Raw genomic sequence first — 23948 nt, 5'->3', positions numbered from 1 at the left:
AAAGATGGTAAGTTAGTAATTTTACAGTGTTTTTCCTCTTTCCTCCAGGGCCAGTTCCAGTCAGTGGGACAGCACGGAAAAGAGGTCCAGCTTTGCAGGGTGCCTCAGAACTCTATCCTTCTCCATTCCTATTCAACATTACATGAAGCTGTTAGGTGAGGTCATCCATTGACGCAGAGCGATGTATCATCTACCCAATCATCTGGGCAGACCAGTGATGCTGGACAAGTCTAGTTTTTTTCCAGTGTCTGGAGGCTATAGGGGTCTGGATGAGGAAGAACAGGCTTCAGCTCAATCCTGGCAATACTAAGTGGCTGTGGATTTTGTGGATTTTTTCATCTTTAACTCTAAATGGGATTGCACTTACCCAGAGAGAGTTGGAAAGCAATTGGAGGCCTCTTGGACTTGCAGCTCCTGTTCAAAGAGCTGGTGGCAGCCTGGGCCAAAACAGCCCTTGCACAAATCCACCTTGTGCACCAGCTGTGCTTGTTCCTAGACTGGGAGGCCATGCTCATGGTCACTCATGCTTTAGCCACCTCCCCTTTGGACTACTGCAAGGTGCTGTACATGAGGCTGCTACTGAAAAGTACCTTGAAGCTTCAACTGGTCCAGAGCGTGGGGGAATGGGCAGTTTTGGGTGTACCATGGTATGCTCACATAACACCACAGCTTTATGAGCTGTGCTTGGCCCCCAATAAGCTTCTAGGTACAATTCAAAGTGCTGGTGAAGTGCCTCTTCACCAATTGCTTCTGTTCAATCCATCAAATTCAACAGACTGGGCATGCTATGGATCCCCTCTATCAGGAAGGGTCATCTAATGGGACCCAAGACACATGCCTTCTCTGATGCAGCGTATGCCCTACATAACAGCATACCTCCTAAGATCTGCACAGCTTCTATCTTGTTGGCCTTCTGCAAAAACTTAAAGATCTATCTGTTCTCCCAAGCCTTGGGCAAGGATGTTCTGTGAGCCTGGTTTGTATGATGATTTGTATGTTTTGGGGGATTCTGACTTAGACCTTGACAACATGGCATTATATTGGTTGTCATTATTATTGTTTTATTTATTTGTGAAATTGTTCTTTTAAATTGTTGTTAGTCAGCAGAGCTCTGCAACGAGATTGGCAGCCACATAAGCCCTATAAATAAACAAACTTGGATGTTGGAGACAACTTCTGAGTGATGGATAGCCAAGAAAACAAACAAATGGATCACAGAACAAATCAGTCCAGGGGCACAAGTTATCATATTTTGGACTTATCATGCAAAGACCAAGCTCTCTTGAGAATTCTATAATGCTGGAAAAGGTGAAAGGAAAGAGATGACCAGAAGCAAGATGGATGGACTCAGTTACAGTGGTATGAGTGCACCATTGGAAGCCCTGAAGGGCCAGGTTGAAAGCAGTTTGTCCTAGAATACGTGAATCCATGTGGTCACTAAAAGTCAACACTGACTTGATGGCTCATAATTAATCAATCACTACTTTAATGCTTACAACAGGCTGATAGAGCGTTGAGAAATGACTTCTTCAGCAGTATACTGATATTTTCCTTTTATATACTACTGTTTAATAGTTTTCTTTTCAATGATAACTTTACATACTGTTTTATATTTGGCTTTTAAAGAAGGCCATGAATCACAAAGCATTCAAGCAAAATACACCAACAAACCAATATAATGGGCCACTTTAGTCCCCTTTCTTTCAAAATTCAGTTGCTAGCCTCAGGCACAGAAAAACAACAACTACATTCCAATACAGTCAATGTTATCACAACATTTTCCAAGCTTTTTTGTTAAAACACATTGCATGCTTTACTAACAATAACAGAAAAATACTCACACTCCTTGGATACTTAATAGTAGCTTCCCATTGCAGCCTTATTCTCTGCGGCATCATCACATCATCCTGTAATAAATGGCATTCATTACCAAATGAGAAAGACAATGTACCACTGCTCTGAAACAATAACTATAAAAGGCTGTCAGATCCAATGGTAAATTTTCTAACCTAAAGTCAAAATTACATGTACACAGTGGGGTGCAAGTACTGGAAAAACTTCAGCTACTGAATTATTTGAAAGCTGTTGCACAGCCATCACAATACTAAAAGTTAAACCTGATGAAATTAGAAGACATTATAATAATAATAATAATAATAATAATAATAATATATATATATATATATATATATATATATATATATATATATATATATATAGTAAATGGGATTACATGGGAGAGGCATTTTGGGGAATGAAAGCCCCTTCAAGCTTTTCCCCAAAACTCTACATCACCCATATATGTGACTCCATCCACACTGAGTGTAGTTCTTGTCCCCAAAATGTTGCCACACCTGCACTACAGCTATTTTGGTTCCACTGACAAAGGTGGACCCAGGAATCCCCTTAGGCCTTAATCTCAGTTTTTGAACTCAAGGTATTCCTCCTAACAGTGCCTCCACATTAGCAGGACATAGTCTCAATTTACTGGGTCTCATCCAGTCCATTTTTGCCAATGTTGAAAAGTTGACAAAATAAAACAACTCTCACAAGATTTCTCTGTTCCCACATGAGAACTCATGGAGTGGGATTGTAATATCATATAAAATTTTGCAATTGGTGGGCAACACCTGAAGGCAATGCTGAGTCTGCCAATCTCTTTCCTGATTCCAAAAGAATGGAGAGACAGAGCTAGGCTTCATCTGCACAGTAATACCAACTGGTTCAAAATCTACAAAGGCCTCCTCCAGCAGTTTCACTGGGACATTTAAAAGTATAGAGGGTAAAATAAAGTATGGAATGCTGCAGAGCCAAGGAACTCTCAGAAACAGTCCTGCAAGGAAGGGTGTGGGGAAACAGCACCAACTCCTGCTTGATAGAACATCTCAAGGAGGATACTACGATCAATAGTATGAAACCAACCCAGTCATCCAGATAAATAGGGTTGCACTTCCTATCTCTCTCAAGGAATTGGCCATCCAACAGATCAGCCATGGCAGTTACCATTCAGTTACTTCTGAATGTCTCTCAGCTGCTGCAAAATGCAAGGGACCAGAGGAAGACCATGTGGTCAGTGTCACTGTGCCCCGGCAGTGAAGAGACAGGGTACAGTGGAGTTCCACAAGGCTCCAAACTTTTACTTTTGTTTCCTGAGCCATTTTCTCATTTCCCCATTTTTAAGGCTCTTCTTTCTGGATCTAGGATCGAAGGCTTCCTTACATTTCATCTTTGGGCACAAGCAGGGCCCACAAAGCAGAGTGAAGCTGGCTATAGTGGTCTTCTACTAAGTTAACAGACATTGTGGCAATCAGGAAGTGACAGAAAAAAAATCTCAGGAATGTAATAAAACACAGCGTTAATAAATGTGCTCTAATTTATTTTTCCTCCATGGGGAAGAAGGGGGCAAGGTTGTCCCACTGCTTCATCACATCAGAAAAACATTCTGATCGCTGTAGCACATTTAGTACTGTATGGAAGATTCTGACAGGAAGTAAGCTACCAACAGTTGCCTATCTGGTACAATCAGGGAATGTTTCAAAGAAACATTTCGGTTTAGACCTGCCCACATGCTACAGGAAGGAGGCACTGTTCTAAAGATGATTAATGTCTTCAAAAGGACCAGAATTCTTACCCTAGCAACTCTTGCAAGAGTTATGTCAGGAATATTTTTCTGATTTTTCACTTGTGGAGTTAACAGGCCTGTTTAACATTAGAACAAAATTCCGAATTCATTCAAACTATGATCAACCAATATTGCATGTGTCTGATCTCATTAGAATTTGCATCTCTTATTTAGGTAACGATTAAATTCCTGCCAGTATTAATATATCTCTGTACTAATGACCACCAAATTTAAACAAGTCATAGTTTTAACTGAACAATACTGAAGAGCTAAGAGCACTGGCAAAGATAAAAGACCACTTTCACCTCTCTTTTCAGCTATATAAAAAGCAATAAAGATGTTGAGTCTCAGCTTTGCATATTTGGATACAAAGGTTCCAAAAACATGATAGCAGACCATTATTGTTGAATTCTGGACTGGATTACTACAAGTGGAAGGTTTCCAAATGCACACGTGTAAAAAAAAAGAAGTAGTAGTAGTATTTTATTTGGTAAATGAAAATATTGGGCAGTAATAAGTAATACAGTCTAGAATTTGACCATTTTAGTCTACTATCTGATACTGCAAAATAGAAGTTCCTAGAACTTCTAAAGGCTTATTAATTAACACATATCTCTGCTATTCCCACATGATAACAATGAAAGCTTTGCCAGGGGTCTTCTAAGTATTTCAGCTGCTCATTTTCATTTCTTTGCTTTGGCTGGTACATGTGAAATGGTAGAAATTCTGACAAAACCTCTGTTCATATATATGCTAGAGAAAGGAGGATTTAAACCTTCTGTATATTTCTTGTGCTGAAGAGAGTAACCAAGAAAGTTTGCACAGACAGAGAATCCTTAAAATCAGGCACTAATCTGAGGGGAAGAGATGAAAAGTCTTTGGAATCAAACTAAAGAGTTGTTTTTCCTTGTTCTAGGGAGTGAATGTCCTTGAAACTAACTCAGTACCTCTGAATTCCAAACACACCCAGAGAGAGTAAGACAAGGAAAACAATGTGCCAGTAGCTCCATGTAATTATTTCAAGGTTAAAGATAAACAAAAAAATAAACGGGTTATCAGTTGTAGAAAAGCTGGTTATATAGTCACAAGTCTTTCTTCATTCAATGATGTTGCTAACATGATGCATAAAAACTTTTCCAAAGGTGTCTTAAGGAGATGATCTATTTATCTGAGCATTTAGTTAGATGATTATGGTGAGGCAGAATATTAATACAGAAGCAGATAACATGAGCCTCACTAGCTTGTATTTAATGGACATACATTAAGAAATAATTTAAGGTTTTGTAGAGCTCATTTTGAAATTGAGAGGAATTGGAATACTCCAGCCCTACTTTAATACAGAATCTAAAGAAACATTAATCAAGTTATTCTTAATTGTACTATGAGTTATAATTAATATAATCAATACACATTGATTACAGGATTTAAAAAACATCTCATAGCCTTTAAATAATCTCAACGTATTTATTGTGCTTTTCAACCCACTTTTAAATATATCAGTATATTATCAAGATTCCTCCCTCAACATTCCATCTCTGTTTTCAGTCTCTGATTTCAATCAGTGCACTTTTAGTACAAAGTCTATACACATTTCTTAGTACAACAACAACAAAAGATGCAGTCAAGTTACTGAGGCAGAACTTAATATACATTAATAAATATTTCACAATAATTCTTCCCTACATAGTAGCACAAGTTGTGAATTTTAGCAATTAATTATTGACAAAATATGAGGTTGACAAAAAAGCATGACCCTGGAAAATAAGTGGCTTACCCTACTGTGGACTTAGGAAATCTAAGCCATAACTTGAGCACAGCATCACGTGAAAGGTATTCATATTTCTGAAGAACATTTCTCTATAAAATGCAACTAAAACTGTGGCATAAGAATTTGACTGGAATTATTATAAGTGAGCACTAAATCGTAAAAAGTATCAGGTATGCACAAAACCAATGGGCTTTGTTTTGAAAACATTTTGTTTTCTCCCAAATGGGCCAATCCAAGCACTCCAGGGCTGGTTTGTATGTCTCCACAACCACTTCCTGTTCCAGAAGCCACATGGTCAGAAATGTAAGAACCTCCACTGGAATGTTCAGACCAGCCCATTCCAAGGGGAAAACTGAACATATCAGGTGAAAATAGAATATCCAGAGACAAATCACTCAATTTTGCTTATAACTATTATGTAAAACAATCCACAAGACATATTTATTGAAAACATGTTTTCTGTTCTCTACTTTTAGCAGGTAAGAATTTGCTGAAAGAAGAAAAACAGATAGGATTTTTATTTCACATCAGGGATTTTGAAAAAGCTAAGGTGGCAGACAAGAGGCAAAAGCTTTATTACTCTCATAATCTTTTAATAAGATATGCAGCCCACTTCCTGTTACTACTTCTGCAAGAGATTGTGGAATTATGTTGTCCATACAATTCAGTGTGTAACACAAAGACTCAGCTGTCAGCTGAAATGCTACCTTTACACTCAAAATACAGCACCTTGTAGAAATATCAATTAACTAGGCTAAGATAATTAACAGAGAACTGTTTTTTTTTACTTCAATTATTGTAGAAAGTAAAAGTATAGAATCTGAAAACTTAGTTTATACTCCAAAAACTCCAAAAAAATTATGCCACCAAAAGTAAAGAAGTGCTTAAGCTAGAATTCTAATGAGCCAAAATGATCCAAGGCTGATTACCAATTTCTATCAAGCAGGCAATATTGCAGAACAGTAGTCAAGTTAAGTAAAAAAAATTCCAACACATTTACAAATCAGTGACACGCATGCCAAAATCACAATACTCCAAAAAGCAATATAGTTCCCACTTACACATTTAACAGCTACAGTTCCTAAGATCCTGTTTTGGCCATATTCAGTCACATTCCATGTGAGTGACACCAGCATTATATTCTGGGTAATTCATTACCAACTTGGAGAACTGAAACTGAGAACTAAGAAAGGTACATAAAAGCAGTCACAGACAAAGTTAAATTTCACAGCTGGTAACATCTGTTTTTCAGAAATTATTGTACAGTATTAAGAAACTGTTTCCAACAAGAATAGAAAGTTATTCCTAGATGCATATCAATTTCAGGAATGTTTCTCTCCTTTCTGTACTGTTAAACACAGAAAGTAATGGGAAGAACATCCATTTGTTTATCAACACATCAGATGTTTAAGTTATTTTGGGAAAATAACTCTTAAAACATTCTGGTAATTCAAAATTTTTCCACTAAGCAAACAGAAAAGGAGAACGCCAGGAGAGGGGGAAGGCAGTATGACACGGGTTAACTGATGAGTTCTTGTGCTGAAGCAGATTATAAACATTTTATTGGGAATAGTTTGAAATGGTTAAATGATAAAGCATACACCATACAGAAAATTGATTCCATCTTCATATTCAGGTGCAGTGGCAATCAAATAGATTTCATTCCGAAAAAAGTAGCAGTGTAGTATAGGTTGCAAGTCTGGCCCCTCTGGGCATGTGTGCAACATCAGAATACTGTATGTGCAGAAAGGGAGTGGGACTTCCATCACAACACTGCAATGCTGCTTTTGTCAGTCTGACATCCCCTTGTCTCACCCATAGACTCCTGCTGTGCAGACAGAATTTTTAAAGGAATAAAATTAAAGAAAAATATAAATATGTTCCCAGTTACTGAAAGCAGATGAATATACTTTTAGAAGAATATGGGTGCTGTTGCATCAGAAATGCTCCTATAGGTACACGAGCAGAGATTTTGCATGTTGATCAGATGCGCACACTTTCTCATCCAGTACTTTAATTCCTTATAAAACATTTCTATAGCTTTCTAGTTCATTATTATAACTGCACCAAGGAAAAAGATAACTAAAAAAAAATTCCATCCACTCCCATCTCCATTTTAACATAAACTGAGACACATGTTTATTTCCCATGACAGAGGTGTCCATGATCAGATGGGACATTAAGACTGTGAAAGTGAGAATGTTTTAAATCACAATGTAACCTTTCACATAATATGACAAAATATTCAGTTTCTGTTCAGTAAGAAATCAAAACATAGTTTAACCATGGAAACTAGAACAATTGCACTATTTTTGGCTACTAGTAGCAATTTACAAAATAAGTAGAAATCAGTGAAGTAATTGCCTCATTATATAAATATGATTATATCTGTACATGCTGAAGTTTTCTGTATTTCCACTTAAAGAACTAAAATAGCTTCTTTATGTTTTTGACTTCTAGAAAATATCATTTCAAGCATCTACAAAACTCCCAAGAACAGGGAAACTGGAAGATCAGATCTGTATTCAGCTGCTTCTTAAGCTGTAAATTTCATCTAGCACAATTACTGTTGCCATAGTACAGAACAATTAATACTGTTCAGGCATTTGTTATAAAGATAGTTTGCTTTAGTTAGTTTGAAGTCCTTTAAAACATACATAGGTTTCTGAAAAGCACATTCGTGGATAAATTCAGTACTCTATCCATTAATAACATGGGGACAGCTTCTGACTGAACATCCTGGATGTTTCTTGCTTCACCAGAAATTTGTTAGATTTTTTCCCTCACCTTTCCTTCAATTCAATGATCAATAGTTTCTCTTTCAATTTTCCCCATATCAACAGTTCTGTGAAGCTGGCTAAAACACAAGCGCTGACCCAAAATCACACAGTGATTCATATCAAATCACAGTGATACATATAAATTGTATAACTAAATAAATAACTGAAGATCAACAAGGAAAACCGAGGACTAGGGCAGACTAAGCATTACTGCCTTAAGATTGTTACTCTCTTTGACAGGTTCAGGCAGTTTAAGAAAAATCATCATAATTGGCTTCTCTAAAGGAGATATAGCCACTACAAACCAGGAACTGCATCCTCTTTACACCTAGGAGAGATTGAGAGAATATCCCCATTAATTGCTGTCACAAATGAGGCAAGAGTAATGTATTGTTATGGCTTAAAAAGAGGGTGGGAGAATATGAAGTGTCAAAGATGCAGAACAATTGACCCCAATTTTTTCAAAATATATTTGTTTGCTAATGTGCTCTACAATTAAATGTACTATACCAATAACATATTTACTTTTGTGCAATTGTAGTATTTTATTTTCCCTTTCTCCCTTGTTACTGGTGCATTTTCTCCATAGCTCAGGACCATAAATAAGTATGGTCTCACTATCAAACACACTTTGCTCTAGTTAGCTTGCTATATTAACTTGATAGCCATGAGAGAAGAAGAAAAATAGTCTAATTTGTGGTCCAGATAAAGCAAGGATCATAGGACCTAAGTACATCAAATGTCTCTTGCTGTATTTGCAAAATGACAGAATGGGTAAGGATAAATTAACAGAAGAATCATTCTCCACTAAAGGAGAAAACAGAAATATTCAAAGAGCATTCATCACCTGATGGATGGCATCTCCTTTTGGAACAAGTAGGCAAAACCCAACTTCTCAATTTAACCGCCCAGGAGGACAGATGTCAAAGACATCATCTAAAAAGCCTCAGAACAACATTATAGTTAACGCAGATAACAAACAGAAGAAATGTGTATAGAAAAAGACAATCCTCATACACTTGGGAGGATCTGCCAATCTCTTGAGGTATGGTGATGGCCACAGGCCCCATCCTGCTGTTGTTTAGTTTAGTCTTCTTTTATGATCTTGGAAGAAAACGTTCTCCATGATATTCAGGAAATAGATACTTGCAGAAAGACAATTTATGTTTTCTCCTGAGCTTCATGGAGAACATTTGTAGTGCAGAATGTAACAGAACAGTTATGCCGAAGGCAGAGTTTCCAGGAATCAAACATTTCAATATTGTCACTCTCAACAAAATCTTACAGCCAAAAGCAACTACAGGCAGGGAAAAATTTCAGATCATGAATATCAGTAAACAGGGATATGGTAAAGCCCATGTGCTCCTTTATATCTCCCAGCCAAAGGGGCTATTGTCGCTGTTGCCCAGTCAGAGATGGGCAATACAGAATCTATCTCCTAGCACTCTATTGTGCCACACAATTAATCTGAGATTACACTGTTGAAATTAAGTGACAAACAAGGATTTGGCAGGGTACCAGCATTTGACAGGATACCCTCAAACACTGCTAGCTAATGCAAGACAGAATAATTACTCCATTGACAAAGTATAGGAAAACCGAAAAATACAGAAGGTCCTTAAACTTGACTTTCAGTTCCGAAGTTGTACTGGAGAAAAGGAGGGAAATGGGGAGATAGATAGATAGATAGATAGATAGATAGATAGATAGATAGATAGATAAATAAAATGCCTGTTGTCTTGGTTTAAAAAGTTCCTTAGCCAAACAATTCAGCTAATCCACAATAAGTAGCCCAGATTTTAACCCCAATATAAAAGGTATTTATTGATGAACTGCTAAGGAGACTGCAGAAAATGTCATTTCTTCATGATTTTCTAAATAAGCTTACTACAGGAAACCTTACTAGGTAACTCTTGAGAGGTGGCAATTTCAAAGCCAAAAACTAATAGCTGAAGGGCATCTGCCAAAGTATAATTTGTTTAAATTCATCCACCTCTATGCATTTATCACACAGATGAGCCATCCCCTCAAATGTAAGAGTGACTGCTCATGATAACATTACTACAACAGAAGCATCTACAGAGGGATCCTTGAAGAGATGCAAAATACCTGATGCAAATTTATATTTGATAAGGAGGGATTTGAAGTTACAACTGTGCAGACTTATAAGACTAATCATTCATACAGTAGGCTAATCCAGCAGCCAGTTCAATAAAGCTTGTTTGTTAACCTATAGTACAAATTAATTTTCTCTAGTTTTGTTCTCTCCACTGTTATGGCTGCTTTAAGGTAAAAAAAGGAAAAGCACACTGGGAGGTCTAGATGATTCTGGCAAGACAACCAGTACAGAACTCTGCCAAAAATAGCATTTCTGCTAGATTAGCCTCCTCCTCCTCCTCCTAACTGCCAAATTCTTACATGCTTCTGGCAGCAACACAGAAAAGGTCTTTGGAGAAAAAGGAAAGGTGTCCTTCGTTGCTGTAGTTAAAGTACTCATCCTTCTAGGACACGTGAGCTCATTAATTCTGGGTCCTACACTCTTACCTGCAGTGTTGAGTATTTAAACAGAAATATCCATACAGACCTGTATAAATCCCCCTCTGCTGCTTTGAGAATCTGAGAGTTGTGGCAGTGTTGTTGCTGGCCCCATGGACCACACCCAAACTTGCTCACAGTGCTAGTAGATATATTTTTATCCAAGCTACTGGACTCTGAGTGGAGGGACCCCATATTTAAATCCTTCATTGTATGGATAAGGAGGAAGAGTTGGAAAGGGTCAAATGGTTGGAAAACCAACCATGGGAATTATGGGAACAGTAATCAAAAACATTTGGAGAGCACTTTGTTGAGTAAAATTGTCTTACAGACTATAGTACATTATGCCTGACACAGTGGCATGGTTCATAACATGCAGCAGCTCTGTTCAAATCGGTGGAGTGTGTCACTTAAATTTTGAACATTAAGTCAGAGACCAAAAACATGTGGCACACCAGCTATTTATGGGAATCTCAGCAACCTTTACCTCTAGTTACACTATACAGCCTTTATAAATCTATTTTGATAACTAAGGGACTATGTAGAAATAGTTGCAAAATGTATCAAAGAATACTTCTACATGAAACACACATAAAGCTATCAAAAACTATCAGCCACAATCATATGATAATAAAAGAGGGAACAAGACAATTGAAAATATACATTTTTATAATACATTTAACAATTCCCAGAAAAAACTCACCGAGTCCAGAAAGCAGAGGTATTCCCCTGAGCTCTGATCGATTGCACAATTTTTAGCAAAGCCCACTGTTGATAAAATAAAAAGTCAATGCAGTATATGAAAATAGCTGCAATTTATATTTTTATACTTGAAATTAGGTAACAGTAAATTAAATTTAAAAAGGTAAGTCCAAATACATAAACAAATTAACATTCTTTCCAACATAGATCTGAAGCATATACTCATTAAGCAGTTATAATTTGGACTGAGCACCCTAAATAAATCCTGATTTGCATGCATATGAAATGACAATCCCTCTCCCTCCTTTTCTGTGTTTTGAAGGAAGCATTATAGTAAAGCTCTGATTCTCCAGACCTCTATTCAGACTTCAGATACAAAGGGGGGGGGGTACTTCAGACTTCACTTCCAAACAATGGGCAAAGCCAACCATTTCCAAAGCAGTTTATACAACTGACATAATTCACACAATTTACATCTATGCACATTATTTGTGTAACTACGTAATTGGCATTTTACACCAATTCCACTAATTTATATATGCAAATAACAATATGTTAATTGCACAGATTCAGATTGAATGGGCACCCTTGCCACTCAAATGTTCCATTAAATCAAGATTTTACTGTACCTGGTTCAGATGCCATGAGAAGCCAGCAATTCCCAATTTATTCATGTAGACTGCTGTATTATTATCCAAAGCTTTTGCAAATCAGCTTATATCTAAGGTTTGGCAACATAGTGCTTGTGAGCACCCAGTGACTCAAAACGATTTCTCCAATGGCATCAGCACAATTTATTTAATTATTTATATGAGGGGGATGGGGAGACAGACAGACATCTGAAATCTTGAGATCACCAAATCTCAGAAGATTTTGATGTTCCATCTGAAATCTTTCAAAATATTGGGAAAGAATGTCAAAATCTTGCAAAATTCAGTGATGTACAGGTTATAATCTATTAATTTAAAACACAGAGAAGGTCAGCAAAGATTATTGTCTCCCAATGGTTTTTAATATATAAAAAAAACCTTATTTGACTCATAAATTGAGACTGCAAAAATCAAGAAGGTAGGAATAAAAACAGATTTATCTGAGAAAGGATGGTGCAAGTTCCAGTTCTGGTACTAAAAATGGATAATGCGTATATTCAGAGGATATTTTTCTTAGTTCTATGCCTCTTGTCCTATACTTGTCTACAGCTGATAAATTGTTGGATTGTAGTTTTTTTTTTTGAAAGGTAGGTAGTGTTGGTTTGTGGTCTGCCCACCTTGAGTTTAAACCTTTTCTGCAGGCTAGGATAAAAAAAGAAAAACAGGAAGCAAGACGGTTTGGTGGAACAGGTTCTGTAACTGTTTCCTGGTTTGAAATTCCTACAAGGCGGCATATAAAGCCAGTGCTGTGATGCAAGGGAAGAATAATTAAATTCATTCTTATTTAAAATCTTTTGCCTAACACTTAATAGCTAACCTGATCCCTATTTGATTGCATTATAAATCAGTAAATAATGCTGATCATACTGAGCTGTTCTGATTTCATAATGGAAGAATGTCAGAAAGTAATGCTACTTAAATGATAAACATGGTTTAAGGACTGAGAATATAATTCTAAAAATATTTTTTTTAAAAAATGAAAATAAACATTGAAATGAAAATAAACAGGCAAAATAGTGGTGAGATGTTTGGGCCAAAGAAGAATCAACCTGGTCAAGTGAAATAGTTATATATTAAGATATCTAAGAATAAGATTTTGGAGTGAAGGAGGAACAACCTGTTCAAATGCAGAGAGTTGTAAAATAAAATATTAAGTTGTAGAAAAAGATGTTTAAGATACTAAAACAATTTAGCCATCAGCTGCTCACAGCAACCTTTTTTGATATCAAGGCAACGATGTTTCCAGATACTTCATTCTGTACAGAAACTTTGAAACGGGACTCGTACTATGAATCTTGCATTTGGCATGAGCAAGGAATGCATTGTGATATTGCTCTACTGAGGAGAGTCAAATGTCTGTGCCAGGCCTTTGCAATTTTGTAAGGCCTGCTCCATTACGGAAAAGAATACGTTGCCATGGCCACAGGAGTAAAAACCTAAGACCCCATGAGATATTAACATTCCTCACTCTTGGAAAGAAGTAGTTTTGTGGTAGTTTCTTTAAACGCACTGACCCTCTCTTTTGTGGGGAGTTTTCCTCTTTGTTTTTCTTGTTCCTTTTCCGTGACAGAAAAGAACCAGAAATGAATCTTAATCCAGTGTAAACACGGGATGTGAAGACTGTCACATTGTTTCATCCCTGGGGGCTGGAGAGGGGCTTGTTTCAAAGGAAATACCCTCTACACATGCTAACTACTCATAACTAGAGCAAAGTAAATCACTAAGGATATTGGGATCAACAACATTTCCAGCTAAACAGGCTCTTCAAATGCACATATTCTTCAGTAAAAAGGATTCATTCCCAGCAATCTCTTTTCAAATATACCTTTCCTCAACCTATTTACCAAAGACTGAGAAAATACAAAGTAATGTTAACAGAAAAAAAAATCATAGGTTTTTATTTTGCAGAAATATATTCTAGAAATTTAAAAAAAAAATATGCCACTGTGAGAAAAGTTTAAAGAAGATTTAAAAATAACTTCTAAGCCTAGTAACATAGAAATCACACAAAAAAAAAAAATCCTGAAAAAGTATAAATAGTCAACTTTAAAAATTGTTAAACCAGTTTCAAGAGAAGTTCCATTTCTGGAACATCTCTAAAGAATGGGATTCCAAGCTTGTGAAGTAGTAAATATGTAATAACCCAGAGTAAATTTAAAGAATCACCAACCAATTCAAGGAACAGTTACAGTTAATCTGAATTCCCTTAAGTATTTAACATATCTAATAATCTGGGTTCTCGATCACACTAGAATTGGATAGTATGTTTGAATAGCTAGTGTATGGATAAAACTGGGAATTTTTCTCACAATATGTTTATACTATGTTACAAAGAATAGCTAAAAATCTTTTTTTTTAAGTATTAAAAAACACCATCACTCTTTTAAAACCTCATGACAAAATTATAAAAATATGCTATAAAATCCCAAACGTCATTTCTCATAAAGCAACATGGCTTTGGAAGAGGAGAGCTTTAAGAAGAGAAGTGGCACTATATGTACTTAAAATTGAGTCTGGTGCACCTTTAATGCTAAGCTAGGTTATTTGTTGCTATTTTATAACAGCAGCTTGCCCAACAAGCTTCACTGTAGGGCTCATGCTAGCAGATTAGTAATAATCATGCTAAGCCAAAAGATCACACAAACAATTATGGCTTAGTGTTATGAGTGATCCAGGCCCGACTTTCTGGGCACTATATGTACTTAAAATTGAATAGAGAAAGTGTAGTGTCCATTCTCCTTAAAATTTCTGGGCTCCAAAGCCACAGCAGAAAAGGTCCTGGGATTGTTACACCTATTTTCACAATGGAGTATTAAATATGCCGAGATGTGGGCACATTTTGGAAATGTAGTAAGACCAGTATGTTGTGGGTGTCTTTTGTTTTCTTGTGGCTTTGCATCACTGTTTTAACCCTATTACTGTATGCACACTGTAAAGCACTCCAGAGTCTTCTGATTGGAGAGGTACAGAAATAGTACATAGACAAAGTACATTTCTTCCCTAATATGAAAAATGAAATGAAATGAACTATGTGCTATGTGAAGTACAATTAACTCTGCTGGCTTGCGGGTACATACACATTACATAGAGTGTTTATAAGTAGGAAAACAAGTGTTTTTTTTACATAAGAATGGGAGGGGGAGTTTCAAGTGATTACAGATTGCTGAAAAACAGTGGGTCCCTTAGATTAGTTGTTTCCTGGGATGAGTAACTTGCCTGCTACCTGTTAACCCATTCTGTTATGCCTAAATAGATCTTTTCTCACTTTTCTTTCATTCCCTGGTCCACTCTCTCTTTCCCTTGCCTCATCCTCATCCAGTTTTGTTCCCACTTTTGGGAACAAACTCCTTCTCTTCTTTACACAGCTACCCATTACCTTTATCCCATCCCAACCCAACCCATCTTGGCCCTTTTTTTCCTGTTTTGGTTTGTTGTTGTTGTTTTGGCTCTGATGGAGAGATGAAAAATAGTGTGTGTGTGCATGTGTGTGTAACTTTCAAATGTTCCTACCTATGAGAGTGGGCTATGAGAAAAAGAATGGTTGGAATATGCAGATGGGAGGTGAATTAATTTTCTAAATGATGTACCTTATTTTACAGGCAAATACTATTGTAAATATTATTTATTTTATTGAGTAGATATGAAATTCAGTCAATTTTACTTTTTTCTGGCCCTGCCATTTTCTGGAGTGTGGCTCCAGCAGTACACATAGGTACATGATTATTAGGGAAGAAAATACCTCCAGGACTGGGTTAAAGAGTTGAATAGCCAAGGCTGAAATGTTGGGAAAACAGGGCCCTACACAAGAAGTTTGTGTTTATAAATAATTTTCTTCTGCCTATTCTTCCTTTGAGGGGAGTGGATCATCTTAAAGCCAGGTTTTCCTTTCTCATAAATAGAATATATACAAACTGTGAAGATACATACATAGTTATACAAAGATGTGTGAGAGAGAGAGAGAAAGAGGGAGAGAGAGAGAGAGAAGCGAAGCACATTTTCCAGCTTTTTTCTTTAATTGCAACTTCCAAATAACCTTAATGGAAAAAGGCAATCCAGATTATATTATGTCTTACATAAAGTGTTTATACGCTTACTGAAACGAAAGGGGAAGCAAATTAAAACTTTCTTAATAAAGGTGCCTAGAAATTTATTATGGAAAACAAATGAAGCATTTCCTAAACGCAATTTATTCTTTCTCCTGTCTTTTTTTTCTTAGCAATCTCACAAAAAAAAAAGTACACCAACTTTAAAACACCAACTTTAAAACTCAGTACAAACCATTCACAGTTCACACCCTGATGAACTGCTCTCTATTCTAGAGTGGTTACACTTGGCAATTCAACTTGAATCTGTTACTTTCCAGCCTATTCCAACAACACCAGAGCTATTTGTTTTGGCTGGGATCACAAATTTAACATTATTCATACTTTTCAGTCTAGCATACAACCAGGCTGGCTTCTTCCCAGTCTGCAGCAAAGGCAGTGGCTTTTTCTTTTCTGGCCATTTCAACCAATCTTATACTTGATAAAGAATAGACATTTGTTTCTGAAATACATATTGAAAACTGACAAAACAAAAAACGGATAAATTTCCAGAAATTTTAGTCACAAAATATTTAATTTTTTTGCCAGGCAAGTCAGGTGATTTACAGTGGATTTCTAAATGTACCAAACTGATACTCATTGGTTTTCAAATTTTATTTGGAAATATACTAGTTCAATTGAATTTAATAAAACTTGTCAATATTGCAGCCATAATATGCTTAGTATTAGGTCAAATTCCAAGAAAAGGTTTATCTTTGATATTCAAAGTAGAGCCTCTGAGTCTACTGCACAAATGACACTGGATGGTCTTCAAAGGAGCTGTATCAGACCTTTAGTAGGATGTAACTAACTACATTCTCCAGGGAGGAGATCAGGAGGGGTCAAAAAAATCAAGATGGCAGTTAGGGCAGCAGAAAGCACCACCCTTCTGTACTTGCATGTGACAATGTACAAACAAAACAGGTGGGCTTCAATCACACTGCCACAACAGGCTTTCTTCGTGGTTCCCACCAGATCACTTTCTTTAATTGACATGGCCCATAACATGCCTCTTCTGCCAGATCTAATAGGATGGGTAGAAACAATCAGGGAGAGATGGTCTTGCAAATAACTCAGTCCTATGCCATGAAGCATCACCAGCACCCTGATCTGCACTTAGAAGCATAATGGCAACCAATGCAGCTTATGGAGTAGAGGTGTAATGTGCACACGTCAAGGGGCGCTCACCTGCCACCACATTTTGAACTTCTGCATGCTCTTCAAGGGCAGTCTCATGTAAAGCACATTGCAGTAGTCCACTTAAGAGGTGACTAAGCCATGAGTAATTTAAGAGCTTTCTGGTCCAGATAAGGGCAGAACTGGCACACAATACAAAGCTGTGCGAAAGCCCTCCTAGGCACACAGCCACCTACTCCTCAAACAGGAACTGCAAGTCCAGGAGGACCCTCAAATGGTCCTACTTAACAAGCCCTAGTTTGTTCAGCAGCCATTATATTAGAGGAGAAATCAGCCAGCAGGCTGATTTCCCAGCACATAGCTCATTTATAACATATTTGTACTGTGCGACTATACAAATCTATCTAAAACATCTCCTGATTTGTTAAGTTTTAAGAAAATATGATGTTACATCTGCATTTTTAAATTTTAAAGTTCCTACCTCCATGTGGCTGAGATGAATAATGTTCTCCCAGCACTACCCGAATACCCGCTTCTTCCAACAAAATCTTCCATTTTTTAATTATATTTATAGAATTGTCCTGATAAGAAAAAGCACCAAAAAGTTTAAGTTTTAAAAGTTAAGTTTTAAAAGTTAAACAAATTAACTGGAACTGGTATTCAAATTATAGTAGTACAGTAAAACTAAAATCAGATTATTATAAATGTACATACCATGCTAGCATCATTAAAAACAGAGAGCTCAATAGAACCTTGGAAGTCTTGATCCAGAACAGACTTGAGACATTCATCCAGCCAGGACTCAGCATTGTAGACTGGCAGAATTACAGACTATAATGAATAAAAATGCATTAATGTAACATCAGCCAATATGCTGCATTACCATTCTTGTTGCCTGATTTAAACAAGTACAACATTTTTATTATATTTGCTTAAGCGCAATGATTTCTGAGCAAAAAAAAAGCATTATCCTTTTCTTTACAAATGGTTCCTTTTCCCTTATTAAAACTTGTACAAACAAGAATAATATTCCCCACGTGTTGCTGTCTTTCCCTTATTCTGGTATCTTCTTTCTTCCCTAGCCTTTCTTGGTTCCCCACTACTTCCATCTATTATCATAACTGTTTTGGGGACACACTTGCCCATCTGCCAGCAAAGAGCAGCGCTCTCTGAATCTAATCCCATATATAGCTGCAGCACTCAAAAGACTTAATATATTCATACATGTATATATTTACTGGATTTATATCCCACCTTTCATTCAAGAGCTGAAGACACTGAACCCTCCCCAAAAGTTACTTTGGTAACCCAAAGTGTGCAGAATCTGATTGTTCCACCCCAAATCAGAATAAATCTGGAGCAAATAATTAAAAGGCTTGAGGGGTTTTTTATTTTATTTTAATGTCCCCAACCTGCATCAATCAAAATTAGAGATTATTCTGCAAAAGCTAGTAACAACATAGGTCATTATAAACTAATTCCAAATTTTATATCTCTCCCTCCAGTTGCAGTCAGTTTGTGTGTTAAAACTACAATAGCACCACAGTCAACTACAAAGGGTATTCCTCTCATGTGTAACATTGGTGGCAGCATTATCAACATTTAATATGTAGTTTAATTACCATTGCACTTTTATTAAGAAAAAACATTAGCTTTTGAAGGAGGACATAAGTAACTATTTTTTTCAGAGTCAAATTTAAGCTGAATTATTCTTATTCTAGTACTCTTACATAAAAGTACTTACAGATTTGGAGAAAACACAGTGTGAACATGAATGTCTTAAGAGATAAGAATCTATCTCATAAGAAAAGCAGTGGATATATAAGGAGTCAATCAAATCTGCATCCTAAACTGTCATGGTGTACAGTACACACTTTTCCCCTCTAGCAAGTGTGACTAACTCTTTTGTTCCACTGAACTTGGAGCACAGAACAGGAGATTATTCTTATAATTGCCCTGGGTTTTAAAAGCACTCAGCATCCACAATTTAGCATAACACAGACAAGCTCCATCATCCTTGTAGTCTGAACTGGAGAGGGGTCACAGGAATGGCCTTTGACCTCATGCTGTGCATTCAAGATGTTTCAAGGACCTTTAAAGCTAAGCGCATCAAAAGGGAAGACTCTACCCCCCCCCCAACATGTCAAAAGAAGCATAGGGTCACAGCAGGCAAGCATTTTGGCAGGTTACCAAGGCTCTCAGGAAGTTTAGCAAATATTAAGAGCAGCCTCCCTGGACTGGTATCTTCCAGATCTCTTTCACTACAGCTCCCACCACCACCAGCAAGCTTGCTCAAGAGTTTGGATTCCCAAGCAACACACCACATTTTAAAAACAAGCACATGCAAGTTTTAAATAAATGTATTATTTTAAAACAATATTTAATGTATGGGAAAAACACATATTCCCAATGAGTAGTTCCTAGATATCTTCAGTATTCTACAAATGGTCCTCACATCATGATTTAAGACAAATAATTTCTGTCACAGCACAGGTATAAATGGAAAAAAAGCCTGCCTCAAGCTGAGCTCAGCTCCTGGTTACTACATGGACACATCCATATTGTTTTCTTGGCAAAAATATGAAGCTATTTTCAGGACTGACTTTCCTTCCTTCCTTCCTTCCTTCCTTCCTTCCCTTTCTTTTCCTGGTAGTCTCACTAACCAGGTCTGGTTTGCTTTTTCTGGTTCAACCCAGACCCACTTATAGGAGAGAGAAGGTGAAAAGTAAGTCTTAACAAGTAGAAACTCTGAAATTACTTTAAAAAGCTGATTAGGACTAATCAAACATTGTATGACTGCATATGACAAAATTACAACTGCTCTATTATACAGTACCATAAAAGGTACTGACAGGAAAAGATTAAGCACTCTTTTCTATTTCAAAACATACACTTAAGTGGCTTTGATCCTGAAAATACACACAAAATGTACCCCATTGTTGTCAGTGTATTGTAATACACATTTACAGCTAATACTTAGTTTTGTTCTTAGTATATATCTTGCTCCATTAGCATGCCTAAAAGAAAGGACTAAAGCGATGACTGTAACCAGTTCTGCATCCTTCTTGATTAGCCTGCCAGTAGTAAGATCCTGCAGTTAGGGATGTGACTTTTTCTTGATCAATGATAGTTCACAATCTGACAGATAGTTCACAATCCGACAAATCATGTATATTGATATTTCTGCACAAAACCATCAAGTTAACAGTGAATATGGAAGATAATGGAACATACCACCTGAATCCTACTGTTTCCTCCTGCTTTCCTATTCAAAGGAACAACAGACTGCAACTGAGTGCTGCCGAAGAAAGGAGGAGATGGACTGTGCGAATGGTCTTGCTTGGCAAGTCCAGGATTACTTGCACAGACATAGTCTTGTACAAGGGGAGGCACTTTACCAGCTTCCTGACAGTCTGTTTCAGAGACATCCATTTGTAATTATAAATTCAGAAAAAATAAACCAGCACAGGACAGATATAAAAGAAGAAATGCAAACAAACAGAATGTGACATCTCACAAGCGAGAATTAGCATCAGGCTGGTAAAACTTTTTTTCCCCTCTCTCTCAATGCCTGCTATAAATTGGGATTATATAGGTGCATGTTAATATCCTGATGAAAAAGAAGCGCCTAGATAAGAGCAGGTAAGGCTCAGAAGAGAGGGTGAAGGAAATGCAGTGGCAAACACAGAGATTAAGTGATAGGATTTAACCAGTGCTGTAGACAGATAGAAGAAAGGGGAGGGGGTACAGAAAGAGGAAGAGGCCACACAGCAGGAAACAGAGGGCGGGTAGAAGAAAGGTCGGCGGGTGCAGTGGTTTAAGTTAGCCTTTCCTTCCTGGAGCACATCTTTCGCTCTTGGAGCTGTCCGGTCCTCCCCCTCTTTTCCGACGCCAGAACTGAGCAGCCACACGCTCAGCCACACGCTTCCGCGGAAGAGTAGAGGGAGCAGGCTAGAGCGGCAGCAGGGAGGGGCCAAACCCGGCAGTGTTGTTCCGTCGCCGCTTCAAAGGCGGCGAGCGCGCTTTCGGAAGAGCCGGAGGGGGTGGAGTGCGATGCGTGTTATGCGAATGTGGAAAGTTGCTGGAAGGGAATTGCTATCCAGCAACGCTAGTATGCATCTTAGATGTGTGCGCTTGCAGTGCTCTCGTTATTCCTTAATCGCTTCCGTAAGAATCGCTTCAAAAGAAAAGCAGCCCTTTGCACATGTTTAGAGGCACATCGCCGATCATTGTTTCCAAAAACAGGTTAGCGGCGTCGAGAGCTGCGCCTACGCCCAGAGGCACTTTGTTGGGAGCATACGTGTGTTGCTGTAGTCGCGGTTATTTAACGGGGATTGTTAAATAAACCCACCCCAGATGTTAATCACACAACGCGCTATACCAAAGAAACTCCCAACATATAGCGCAACGTGCGACCTCAGCCAAATCCTAACCCTCCGAGGGCTCACGCCTTCACGCCATATATATGTCTAGGTTTTGTCCATGATATAATAAACCAAATAATTGCCTCATTCTCCTATTCGGCATCCTGAAAAGCCTTCTCCTCCCCCTCCGACTGATCCGCGTTCCTTCCTACTCTTTGGAACCACCATCCGCCAGTTTTTTTTTTCTTCTAGTCCATCGATTAAAACACTTTCCCCCAACCAGGTGCCTTCCACATGTATTGGACTTCATTAATATATTTGAAGCGGTTTTTGTTTTCAATCTCAAAGCTTACATATGTGTCTATAACTGTTGGTGTGAGTGAGCCCGTTTCTTGGTTGAATTAATTGTTGGGAATGATTACTGTTACTGTTGGTTGTCTTTAAATAAATAACCAAAATGTTGTTTTAATAAATCCATGTTTAAATTTAGGTATTTCTATTAATGCATAGAGTAAGATTGTTTTAAAATACTTATTGATATGCATGCATGGGTTATACTGGATGCCTGATAACTTTATCTGCCTTACTGATTTTCCACTTTTTGTTGGATGTTTGTTTAAATGTATTAGTACACTATTATAGTATGTGTGGCCACATGCAAGGAAGTTTTCACACTAGTTATCAGAAAGGAAGTCTGACATTTCTTGTTATGACCTTTTGCTTTCAGTATTGGCTACTGTCATAATGTTTCTGCAGGTTTAGATATTAGTCATAACTCACGTTATCTTCAGGATAAAAGCCTGAAGTAAATCTATTTCAGAATCACTTTTTCCCCTTCTCTCTAAAGTTGCCTAGTTTGTGTGTGATGACTGTGTTCGCTGTAAAAATGTGAACAACCAAAAACTAGTTCTATGAACTCATGGGAGCTTTAAAATGATTTCTCTGAAACCAGTCCCCACCCCAACCCCCCATGGTCATGCTCCATAGCAACTTGTTTATGAAACTACACAGTTGAGTTTGCAATTGTATAATATGAGATTTTGGAATTGACTACCACAAGATGTGCTGGCTTCCAGCTTGGCTGACTTCAAAAAAGGGGTTGCATCAGTTCATGGAAGTCATTAGGATCAATTTCCATTAGCCATGTTGGCAGTGTGACTGCTTCTGAAGACTTTCTGCTGGGAGACTAGTAGGCTTCTATGGGCAGTTGGTTGGCCACTGTGAGAACAGACTGTTGGACTAGAATGGTCCAATCCAGCAGGGCACTGTTTGTATCCTGTTTTACATATAACTGTTCTATATACACATAAGTTTATATTTGGAAAAATTTCAATTTCAAGTTTGTTCCCAGCAATTAAAATTGTGTTTCAGATATGTACATGCATAATGATCTTCATTTGACTATATACTTATTATTTTGGAAGGAGAAGGGATTCCTACTTATCTGTACATTATCTGTAAGGCAGACCCAAGAGTCAACTCATACATTAAGGGAAAAGACTACCCATATTAATCACTCCGTACACATTTATTTTTCCCTTCATTTTTTCTTGGAAATAAGTTCAAATTATGTTTTAAAACTTACTAGTCAAGCATTTTGTCAGATTGAGTAAAAGGGCAGAGACTACATGGAAAGCAGAAGTATTATTAACTGAATAAAGGGATACAAGAAAAAAATAAATGTTCCTTTGGGTTATGCTTTATCTCTGGTATTTTAAATGTGCTAAACATTTTTCAGGTTTTTAATTTTTTTTTTTTGTTCTAGCACTTGTCCTAGTTACCACCTCAGACCCTGCCCACAAGGAGTCAGACTTCTGGTGAATTTGAGTGACTCTGTCAGCGAAGTGTTGTGCAATAGCATCACAGAAGTAGTAGGCAGAAGTTCTTGCTCATCTCTCCCCAGGAAGGATTGAGTGCTCTCAAACAGGGCAACTGGACAACAACTGCTGATACAGTAATGGAGAAGTCAGAATACTTCTTAGCCCTGATTACCAGAGTGTAAGCTCAAATATGAGGTTTTATTTTAACAATGGCAGTTGCTAAATTTCTTCTTTAAAGCTTTCTTAATTGTAATTCTTCTTTAAAGCTTTTTAAATTCTAACTCTATTCAAAGAGTTGCATCCTGTAAGTCTTTCAGTATCACCCAGAAGAAAACTGACAGATGATGCAGAAAGAGAAAAAAGACTAGATGATGTCACCAACTCTTGGCTTTGTTTCTAATCCCTACTTGCTTCAATCATGTCCACTGTTGGCATGCAGCCCCCAACAGATTACCTTTGAGGAAATATGGCCCTTGATAGAAAAAAGA

General features: G+C 37.4%; 1 protein-coding gene across 4 annotated transcripts in view; it reads right to left on the bottom strand.

Moving 5' to 3' along the window:
* B3GNTL1 (UDP-GlcNAc:betaGal beta-1,3-N-acetylglucosaminyltransferase like 1) overlaps positions 1-21203 on the bottom strand; it is a 189335-nt gene extending 168132 nt beyond the window's left edge. For 3 of the 4 annotated variants that reach the window (XM_063292645.1, XM_063292647.1, XM_063292646.1), the window contains exons 1-5: positions 20511-21203; positions 17991-18107; positions 17758-17857; positions 11409-11473; positions 1842-1907 (exon numbers count right to left, since the gene is read on the bottom strand). In XM_063292645.1, coding sequence (XP_063148715.1) covers positions 1842-1907; positions 11409-11473; positions 17758-17857; positions 17991-18107; positions 20511-20708 — 546 coding nt within the window. In that variant the 5' untranslated portion in view covers positions 20709-21203. Of the gene's footprint in view, positions 1-1841; positions 1908-11408; positions 11474-12036; positions 12179-17757; positions 17858-17990; positions 18108-20510 lie in introns of those variants that run through there. The other variant, XM_063292648.1, reaches the window with a different exon arrangement.
* Positions 21204-23948: the final 2745 nt, after the last annotated feature.

This window comes from Candoia aspera, chromosome 2 (genome assembly GCF_035149785.1).
Source record: "Candoia aspera isolate rCanAsp1 chromosome 2, rCanAsp1.hap2, whole genome shotgun sequence".
Lineage (NCBI taxonomy): Eukaryota > Metazoa > Chordata > Lepidosauria > Squamata > Boidae > Candoia > Candoia aspera.
This window is presented reverse-complemented; position numbering and strand designations above follow the sequence as displayed.